The 11193-nt window shown below is 43.7% G+C and overlaps 1 protein-coding gene across 1 annotated transcript in view; it reads left to right on the top strand.

The window, feature by feature from the left end:
* Nucleotides 1–581: 581 nt before the first annotated feature.
* Nucleotides 582–11193, top strand: part of LOC137383831 (NADH-cytochrome b5 reductase 3-like) — a 35340-nt gene continuing 24728 nt past the window's right edge. Inside the window, exon 1 of the mRNA XM_068057103.1 lies at nucleotides 582–690. Coding sequence (XP_067913204.1) covers nucleotides 583–690 — 108 coding nt within the window. The 5' untranslated portion in view covers nucleotide 582. The remainder of the gene's footprint in view (nucleotides 691–11193) is intronic.

Raw genomic sequence — 11193 nt, 5'->3', positions numbered from 1 at the left:
CAACAGTACAGCACTGTGGGAACATTTAAGCAGTATTTAGATGAGCACTTGAAACTCCATAGCATACAAGGCTACGGGCCAAGTGCTGGAAAATGGGATTAGAATAGTTACGTGCTTGATGGCCAGCACGGACACAATGGGCCAAAGGGCCTGTTTCTGTGCTGTATATCTCTATGGAGTGTCAGCCTTGATATATTTTGGTACTTAAGTTCTGGAGTGAACCCCCCCCCGCCGCCAACCTTTGGCAAAGGTGCCAACCACTACCTGGTCAGTAATTGGCGCTGGACGATAAATTCAAACTTGCCAGGGGTGTCCAGGTCCCAAAGAAAAGTTGAAAAACTAACGTCTGAGATTCCATCATCTTTTCACCCACCCAGAATGGGCCGACAGCAAATAGAATAATAGGCGTGTTTCATGCATGGTGAAGCACCTTTGTCTGTAGTTGACTGTTGATTGCTCTGGGTGAGCCTCCGAGCAGCAATGAGTCTTCCCGGCCGCTGGGCGGCGCTGTCTCCGAGCGGCAGTGAATCTTCCCGGCCGCTGGGTGGCGTAGCAACCTTATTTCTGCCTTTCGGAGTGCGCATGCGTGGCGGGTGCAAGGGTTTCTGGGAGAGGGAAAGTCGGTGGCTGTTGTGTTTTGAGAGGAGCTGTCTCCCTGGATTCTTCAGTCCGGCCATGGGGTATTCGCTGGTCAGTGAGATTGTGTCTCAAGGGTTTGTAATTCGGGTCTCAATTGGCTCCTTTCAGCAAGCGCTGGTGGAGCAGTACAGCCAACGTTAGTTGTGGAAGGGTGTGGCTGGAGCTGCGCGGAGGGGAGTGCTGAGGAGGGGTTGGTGGGCCGGGCCGGGCCGGAGGGGGTGAGTGGGCCGGGCCGGGGGTTGGGTGTGGCTCATCTTTCTGCAGGGGATGCTTATCCATAAATAGTGTCAGTAAGTAAACACAACAGTGTACAAACGGAATATGTAAACAAGTTACATTTTTGTGTTCTAGTGTTCATTGTATGTTTATTTTGCATTGCATTTTTTTTGCTCATAATTGAGCTTACTGCACTGGAAAATATTAATATGTTGCGAACAAAAGAAACCTTTGTGTCTGGGTGGGTAGGCTGCTTCTTGCATTTATCCAAATGTACCTGGAATGCATAGTGTGGAATATTTGACTAGTGAGTGGATCATACTGGTGAATGCTGCCAAAATGACAGTCTAAAAATGTTTTGGCAGTATGTTCTTGAACTGGTTTGAAAATTAGTTTATCTATTAAAGGAATGACATTGGTGGTATTTTGGAAGGATATTGCAGTTAATAATTTGGACCAGTTGGGCTTTGCTGTCAAGCATTTAATACCGCGCCACAGTAAATTGCTAAAAATATTTTATTGACTTAGGTTGCTGAAGTATTGGCACCACTATTGCAAAAAGCTAATGGCAATTGATACCCTGCTTTCAATTTAGCTCAATTTAAACCATTTTACACTTTTAAAATATAATTTTCAATGAAATATGTTTAGGGAGGGGGGCTGACACGATGGCTGCCTGCCATTTTTATTAAACTCACTTCGAATTCATTGGCAGTAACTGCTATGCTGACTAATCAAAGATAATGTCTGGATTATTACCTGAGCCGTGTGCAAATTGGCATAGGGCAAATAAGAGAGAAATGAATGTGTGGCTCAAAGACTGTGCATTAGAAGTAGGTTCTGGTTTGTGGGATACGGACACCAGTACTGGAGGAAGTGGGGGCTGTACAGTTGGGATGGTCTACACTTGAACCGTGCTAGGACCAGTGTTCTAGCGAGCTGAGTAACTAGGGAAGTAGAGAGGGCTTTAAAGTAAATAATGGGGGCAGGAGATTAAATTTGGGAAGATGTAGTAAATCAAAGAATAGAGACAAAGCAAGAGAAAAAGGTATTATATGGGAAATGATAGACTGATGGGCAGAGAGTACAAATCGAAGAAAATCAGATCAGGCTAGAGGTGACAAAACTAAAGGCTCGGTATCTGAATGTACATAGCATTTGAAACAAAACAGATGAACTTAGCGCAAATAGAAATAAGTAAATACAATTTGATAGCCATTACAGCGACATAGCTGCAAGATGACATAGATTGGGACCTGAATATTGAAGGGTACGTGACATTTACGAAGGATTAGGAAGCTAGGAAAAAGTGGAAGGGTGGCTCTGGTGTTCAAGAGACCAGGATGTAGAAGCGGTTTGGGTCGAGATGAGAGATGATAAAGGCAAGAAGTCACATGGGGTGGCGTACAGGCCCTATAACAGTAACCACACAGGACGGGGTATAAAGAAAGAAATAATGAGAGCTTGTCAGAAAGGTGCTGCAACACTAACCTGAAGACGGGAGCAGCTGGCAGACCTGCGCTCTCGGTGCATGCTGAGACTCGAAAATCTGCAAGGTGACTGGTTGGGTGAGTAGCAGCTGTTAGTGAATTTAAATAGCTGAAAAAAATAAGAGGAAAGTCTTTTTTGTTGAAAAAACCTCTGGTGATAAGGTGATTACTACAAAAGTGTTTTTTTTTAATTCAGTGAACTTATTAAGGACTTTAGATTGTAGTGGGTAGAACAAGGCTCTTAGTGTAATTAGTATCTTTTTAATTAAGGGAGTAACTAATTAATCTAAGAGTAAGTCATGATAGGAGAGTTCAGCCCAGTGATATGCTCCTGCACTTTGTGGGAAATCAGGGATGCTTCCAGTGTCCCTGACAACCACGTGTACAGGAAGTGTATCCATCTGCAGCTACTGGCTATCCGCATTCTGGAGCTGTGGGTAGATTCACTGTGGAGCATCCGCGATGCTGAGGACATCGTGGATAGCACATTTAGTGAGGTGATCACACCGCAGGTAATGGCAGCACAGGCAGAAAAAGGATGGGTGATCACCAGATGTAGTAGGCGGCGCAGGCAGGTAGTGCAGGAGTCCCCTGTGGCCATCCCCCTCTCAAACAGATATACTGCTTTGGATACTGTTGGGGGGGATGACCTTCCAGGGGAAAGCAGCAACAGCCAAGTTCGTGGCACCACTGAGGGCTCTGCTGCACAGCAGGGAAGGAAATGGGGTGGAAGAGCTATAGTGATAGAATCCCCTATCATAAGGGGTGCAGATAGGCGTTTCTGTGGCCGCAAACGAGGCTGCAGGATGGTAGGTTGCCTCCCTGGTGCTAGGGTCAAGGATGTCTCGGAGCGGCGGCAGGACATTCTGAAGGGGGAGGGTGAGCAGCCAGAGGTCGTGATACATGTTGGTACCAACGACATAGGTAGAAAGAGGGATGAGGACCTACAACAAGAATTTAAGGAGCTACGTAGCAGATTAAAAAGGAGGACGTCAAAGGTTGTAATCTCTGGATTACACCCTGTGCCACGTGCTAGCAAGTATAGGAATAGGAGGATAGAGCAGATGAATGCGTGGCTGAGGAGATGGTGCAGGAGGCAGGCCTTTAGGTTCCTGGATCACTGGGTCTGTTTCTAGCAAAGGTGGGACCTGTACAAGATGGACCGGTTGCACCTGGACCGGAACGGGACCAATATCCTTGCTGGGAGGTTTGCTGGTGCTCTTGGGTGGGGGTGGGGTTTAAACTAATTTGGCAGGGGGGTGGGATACAGAGTGGAGGTACAGTAGGGGGTGATGCACAGCCAAATATAGAAGAGAAACTGAGTCAGTTTGGAAGGCAGAGCAAATATAGACCTGTTAAGGCACAAGTAAAAAATGCAAGGCTAGATTGCATATACCTTAATGCAAGGAGTCTTACTAATAAGGCAGATGAATAGAGGGCATGGGATTATGATATTGCTATTACAGAGACATGGCTGAGGGAGGGGCAGGACTGGCAACTCAATATTCCAGTGTATAGAATCTTCAGGCGTGATAGGGGAGGGGATAAAAGAGGAGGTGGTATTGCACTGTTGATCAAGGAGTCAATTACTGCAGTAAGGAGGGATGATATCTTAAGTTCTCACCATATGCCCTCATTTGAGGAACCTAAGAACAAAAGGGGGGCAATCACTTAGCTGGGTGTGTACTACAGGCCTCTAAACGGTCGGAGAGATAGAGGAACAGATATGTAGGCAAATCACAGAGGTGTAAAAACAATAGGGTAATATGGGATTTCAACTGACCGAATATCAACTGGGATAGTCTGAGTGCAAAAGGCTCAAGGTGGGCGGAATTCCTAAAATACATACAGGAGAGCTTTTTGCGCCAGTACGTAGAAGGTCTTACAAGAGAAGGGGCAGTACTGGTCCAATCCTAGGGAATGAAGCCGGACAAGTGGTAGAAGTATCAGTGGGAGAGCGTTTCGGGGATAGTGACCATAACTCTGTAAGATTTAAGGTAGTTATGGAAAAGGACAAAGACGGGCCAGAAATAAAGATACTGAATTGGGGGAAGGCTGATTTCAATACGATAAAACAGGATCTGGACAAAGTGGACTGGGAGCAGCTACTTGCAGGAATGTCTACAGGCCAGTGGGAGGCATTCAAAGAGGAAATAGTGAGAGTTCAGAGCAAACATGTACACATTAAGATGAAGGGTAGGACCAACAATTCCAGGGAACCCTGGATGTCAAGAGATGTAGAGGATTGGATCAGGAAAAAAAAAAAGGAGGCTTATGGCAGATTCAGAGTGCTGAAAACAGTGGAGGCATTAGAGGAGTATAGAAAGTGTAGGGGGGTACTTAAAAAAAAAAGTAATTAGGGGAGCGAAGAGGGGACATGAAAAAACATTGGCGGTCAATATAAAGGAAAATGTTAAGGCATTTTATAAGTATATTAAGGGCAAGAGGATAACCAGGGAAAGAGTAGGGCCCATTAGGGACCAAAGTGGCAATCTGTGTGTGGAGCTGGAGGACATAGGTGAGGTTTTAAATGATTACTTTTCATGTGTTTTCACTGTGGAGAACGACGATGTAGGTGTAGAGATCAGGGAGGGGGATTGCGATATACTTGAACATATTAACATTGAAAGGGAGGACGTATTAGATGCTTTAGCGGGCTTAAAAGTGGATAAATCCCCAAGCCCAGATGAGATGTATCCCAGGCTGTTGTGTGAGGCGAGGGAGGTGATAGCAGGGGCAGTGGCACAAATTTTCAGATCCTCTCTAGCCACAGGAGAGGTGCCAGAGGATTGGAGGATAGCGAATGTGGTGCCATTATTCAAGAAGGGTAGCAGGGACAGGCCAGATAATTACAGGCTGGTGGGTCTAACATCAGTGGTTGGGAAACTATTGGAAAATATTATGAGGGATAGGATTAATCTCCACTTGGAGAGGCAGGGAATAATCAGGGATAGTCAGCTTTGTCAGGGGGAGATCATGTCTTTCTTGATTGAATTTTTCGAGGAGGTGACAATGTGTAGATGAGGGTAAAGCAGTTGATGTAGTCTACATGGACTTCAGTAAGGCTTTTGGTAAGGTCCCGCATGGGAGATTAGTTAAGAAGGTAAGAGCCCATGGGATTCAGGGCAATTAGGCAAATTGGATCCAACATTGGCTTAGTGGCAGGAAACAGAGAGTAATGGTCGAGGGTTATTTTTGCGAGTGGAAGCCTGTGGCCAGTGGTGTACTGCAGGGATTGGTGCTGGGACCCTTGCTGTTTGTAGTGTGCATTAATGATTTAAACATGAACAGAGGAGGTATGATAAGTAAGTTTGCAGATGACACGAAAATTGGTGGTGTCGTAAATAGTGAGGAGGAAAGCCTTAGATTACAGGATGATACAGATGGGCTGGTAAGATGGGCGGAGCAGTGGCAAATGGAATTTAATCCTGAGAAGTGTGAGGTGATGCATTTTGGGAGGACTAACAAGGCAAGGGAATATACAATGGATGGTAGGACCCTAGGAAGTAGAGTGTCAGAGGGACCTTGGTGTACTTGTTCATAAATCACTGAAGGCAGCAGCACAGGGAGATAAGGTGGTTAGGAAGACAGATGGGGTGCTTGCTTTATTAGCCGAGGCATAGAATATAAGAGCAGGGAGTTTATGATGGAGCTGTATAAAACGCTAGTTAGGCCACAGCTGGAGTACTGTGTACAGTTCTGGTTGTCACACTATAGGAAGGATGTGATTGCACTGGAGAGGGTGCAGAGGAGATTCACCAGGATGTTGCCTGGGCTGGAGCATTTCTTCTATGAAGAGAGACTGAAAAGGCTAGGGTTGTTTCCTTAGAACAGAGAAGGATGAGGGGGGACATGATTGAGGTATACAAAATTGATAGGTTAGATAGGAAGAGACTTTTTCCCTTAGCAGAGGGGTCAATAACTAGGGGGCATAGATTTAAGGTAAGAGGCAGGAGGTTTAGAGGGGATTTGAGGAGAAATCTTTTCACCCAGAGGGTGGTTGGAATCTGGAATACACTGCCTGAAGTGGTGGTAGAGGCAGTAACCCTCACAACATTTAAGAAGTATTTAGATGAACACTTGAAACACCATAGCATACAAGGCTACGGGCCAAGTGCTAGAAAATGGGACGAGAATAGTTAGGTGCTTGATAGCCGGCACAGACACGATAGGCCGAAGGGCCTGTTTCTGTGCTGTATGACTATGAATAAAAATGGGGGATTTTGATCTACGTATAGACTGGAAAAATCAGGTGGGCAAAGGTAGCCTAGATAAGTTCATAGAATGTTTTGGGGATAGTTTGTTGGAACAGCATGTTCTGGTGCAAACCAGAGAGCAGGCTATACTACACCTGGTATTGTGCAACGAGATAGGATTCATTAATTCGTAGTGAAGTCGCCCCTAGGCAGCAGCGATCATAATTAATTTTATATTCTGTTTGAGGGAGAGGAGAGTGGATCTAGGGTTGTTATTTTAAACTTAAATAAAGACAATTCTGAGGGTATGAAAGCAGAGCTAGCTAAAAGCTGGCAAAGTAGGTTAAGGGATAGGTCAATAGAGATGCAGTAGCAGACATTTAAGGAGATATTTCAGAATACACATTACAGATACATTCCAACAAGAAAGAAACATTCAATGGGGAGGACCCGCCATCCATGCTTAACTAAAAAAGTTAAAGATAATATCAAACTTAAAGAAAAAGCATATAATTGCACAAAGAGGGGTGGCAGGTCAGAAGATTGTTAACAAGGGGAGAAAAATTAGAGTACGAGAGAAAGCTTGCTAGAAATAGAACAGTAGAGTTTCTATAGATATTTTAAAAAGAGAGTTAACATAGTGAACGTTAGTCCTATAGAAAGTGAGTCTCGGGAATTAATGAAGGGGGCAAGTTATTTGGGCTGTACCCATATAACTTGGAAAGTGCCCCAAGATGAAAGTTCACTACTGTAATTAACTGACTACTGTAGTTACCCAGATGGAAATTTGGCTAGTTCCTCTCAGTGTTGGTAACTCATGGGGTGGAAATTGTTGCACTGCCTTTCTTTTGAGTTTTTCCTTTGGGGGTTTTCTCCTTATTCCTTATGTTTGTACTACTTTCTGTTCACCTGTGCTATTCTCTGTCCTGCTCACTAGTAACCAGGTATGCTACCTTTTTAAACATTGGCTCTTAAACTAACTTTAGCTGTTTAGTACAAGTTTATTTTGCATTGCTTGAATCTGTGATTCCAGCCCAATTCTTATGAATTGTTCAATGCTGGTTAGTGACATAGGTGCAGAATTTTATGATCAAGACCTTGGATATAACTGGCAAATCTTCATACAGTTCTTTGCACAAGTTGGCTGGGAGACATTCCAGTTGTCAGCTTCAAGTGAGTCTGACTCATCCTGCAGTCCTTGATATTTTTGACATTAGGCAGTATATAATGCCCTTGTAAGCACTATGGAATTTGTCTTGCAACATTTAATTATTGGCCTGGGGTTAAAAAAAAAACTTTGAACTTTCCAATGAATAATTGGGAGCTTGTCTTGTTTGTAAAGTGATTTTGAAAATGTTGATGCTTTGAAATCTGTATTCCCTGCCCTCAAATAGTTTTATTTGCTCATGGGATGTGAACATCATTGGCAAGGACAGCATTTATTGCTCATTCTTAATTGCCCTTGAGAAGGTGGTGGTGAACTGCCGTCTTGGACTGCTGCAGTCCCTGTGGTGTAGGTACACCCACAGTACTGTTAGGGAGGGAGTTCCAGAATTTTGACCCAACAACAGTGAAGGAACGGCAATATAGTTCCAAGTCAGGACAGTGTGTGGCTTGGAGGGGAACTTGCAGGTGATGGTGTTCCCATTCGTCTGCTGCCCTTGTTCTAGGTAGTAGAGGTCACAGGTCTAGACAATGCTTTTGAAGGAGTCTTGATGAATTGTTGCAGTGCATCTTGTAGATGGTGCATGCTGCTGACATTGTGCAATGATGTAGAGGGAGTGAATTTTTAGGGTGATGAATGGGGTGCCAATCAAGTGGCCTGCTTTGTCCTAGATGGTGTTGAGCTGCTTGAGTAGTGTTGGAGCTGCACTCATCCAGGCAAGTGGAGAGTTTTCCATCACACTCCTGACTGTTCCCTTCTGGATGGTGGACATGCTTTGGGGAGTCAGGAAGTGAGTTACTCATCACAGAATTCTCAACCTCAGACCTGATCTTGTGGACACAGTATTTCTATCCCTGGTCCAGTTGAGTTTCTGCTCAATGGCAACCCCCAGAATGTTGGTGGAGAATTCAGCGATGGTAATACCATTGAATGTAATGGGGAGATGGTTAGATTCTCCCTTGTTGGAGATGATCATTACCTGGCATTTGTGTGGTGCAAATATTAATTGTCACTTATCAACCCAAGCCTGAATGTTGTCCAGGTCTTGCTGCATGTGGGCACGGACTGTTTCAGTATCTGAGGAGTTGTAAATGATACTGAAACTGTGCAAACATCAGCGAACATCCTCACTTCTGACCTGATGTTGGAGGGAAGATCATTGAAGCAGATGAAGATGGTTGGGCCTGAGGAACTCGGGGGTAAGTGGGAATGTGGAGTAATCAGTTCAGCCATGAATGTATTGAATGGCGGAGCAGGCTCGAGGCTCCTGCTCCTGATTCGTATGTTCCTGCAGCAGTGTCCTGGGGCTGAGATGATTGGCCTCCAACAACCATAACCATCTTCCTTTGTGCTAGGTATGACTCCAGCCAGCGGAGAGTTTTCCCCGGATTCCTGTTGACCTAAATTTTGCTGGGGCTCCTTGATGCCGCACTCAATCAAATGCTGCCTTGATTCCACCTCTGGAATTCAGCTCTTTTGCCCATGTTTGGGCCAAGGCAATAAGGTCTGGAGTTGAGTGGCCCTGGTGGAACCCAGGATGAACTGGTATCATTTGGTACTCTAAGTTACAGAAAGATTGTATCAAGACTTGACCAAATATAATAATCAGGGAGAATGCATGATGTACATGTATGGGCCACAAAATCGAAATAGTTATAGAATGCTTGTACTGTTTGAAACAAAACATAATTTGGATCTAGTGGTGAAAGCAAGTAAATGGTTTAGGAAAAAAAATGGAGGAAATTGATCCAGCTCCTTACAAAGGAATTGTAAGCTAATAGTTACTATTATGGAAATAAGGTCATACAAGGACACTTTTCATTAGATACTGCTTGCAATTCAATGTGGTGCTACCTCGTATTCTGTTACATTGATCATATGGCTGATTTACAAATAAAAATTAAGCATGTCAGTTTTACTTTAGATCTATCAATCCCCTAGCATGTTTGTAGCTGCCAACAAGTTTCCATTTCCTCCCATCAGGTCGAAGTAGTTTAAACATTGACAAAGTAAAGGGCCTGCTTTGTTGTGTCAGTTTTATTTCAAATGTCAGTGGGAATAACTGCCTGCTAGTACTGACCCTTGGCAACAGCCTGACATTCCTGGGCACAAGGTTTTTAATCCGTAGCCAAGTTTGGTGCAAAATAGGACGTTTTAGTACAAGAGCATTTTCTATTTTATTCTTGTTTGTAGCTGAGCAACTTCTCGAAGTAAGAGGGAGAATAAATGTCATCTCTAAGAATTAAGATGTTAGTATAATCAGGTCTGAGTGGAAAATATTTAGACTGAATTGAAAAGATTATTTAATTTGAGTTTGAATAAACTCAAGCATGAAGTGATAAGATTCCAATTTACCATCCCATCCTGTTTACGTGTTCTGACCCTAAGCATTTTTAAATTTAGAATTGCTTCTAGTCTGAGGGGTCATCTATCTTAGATTTTAAACTGACTATTCAATGACTTGACCTTGGAGGTTTTAATTTCATACTTCTATGATATAACATTGAGAGTTGACTTCTCTGTATACTTCTCAAATTAAATAGGCAAAACTGTAAGGCAGGGTTTTTTTTGCATTGTTCTTGATTGTACATTTAATCATTTTGGGTCAATTATCTGCCCACCAAATTTTTGACTGCCTGCTACTGGCACTTTGGCAATACACTAATGGTGTATTGACTTGGTTGTTGTGTTCACTGGGCTTTTTCAGTTGTGTGGTATTCTTTAGAATGTTGAAGTTCAAGTTTATGGTCTACTTTTGTAAAAATGTATGTTAGATTGGGCGGCACAGTGGCGCAGTGGTTAGCGCCGCAGCCTCACAGCTCCAGGGATCCGGGTTCAATTCTGGGTACTGCCTGTGTGGAGTTTGCAAGTTCTCCCTGTGACCGCGTGGGTTTTCGCCGGGTGCTGCGGTTTCCTCCCACCGCCAAAGACTTGCAGGTGATGGGTAAATTGGCCATTGTAAATTGCCCCTAGTGTAGGTAGGTGGTAGGGAATATGAGATTACTGTAGGGTTAGTATAAATGGGTGGTTCTTGGTCGGCACAGATTCGGTGGGCCGAAGGGCCTGTTTCAGTGCTGTATCTCTAAATAAAAAAAATAAAAAAGATTTATTCTAGAGCTTTGTAGTCTGCTTGGTTATAGTTAAATTGAGTTAGAGGGAAAATATTTTGGTATTGAACTGCTTACTTATATTTGCATAGTGCTTTTTGTTGTGACCAGTGACATTCAATCAGTTCGTTACAACATATGATAGACACTGCATTGTTGTACAGACAGTTTAATTCATTTTTAATAGCAGTTCCCCTCACTTTATTTTTAACCATCTTATTCCCCACTAACAGCAACTTGCTGCACAAAAGCTCATGGAAATTAAACTGGCAAGAGCAAGTGTGACGGATGACAGATGCCGTTTATTTGCTGGTTAGAGTAAATTGTGGCCCAGTACCTTTAGTTTCACTGGGTGATGATTTCTATGGCATTGTGATTCC

This window comes from Heterodontus francisci, chromosome 25 (genome assembly GCF_036365525.1).
Source record: "Heterodontus francisci isolate sHetFra1 chromosome 25, sHetFra1.hap1, whole genome shotgun sequence".
NCBI classification, from domain to species: domain Eukaryota; kingdom Metazoa; phylum Chordata; class Chondrichthyes; order Heterodontiformes; family Heterodontidae; genus Heterodontus; species Heterodontus francisci.
This window is presented reverse-complemented; position numbering and strand designations above follow the sequence as displayed.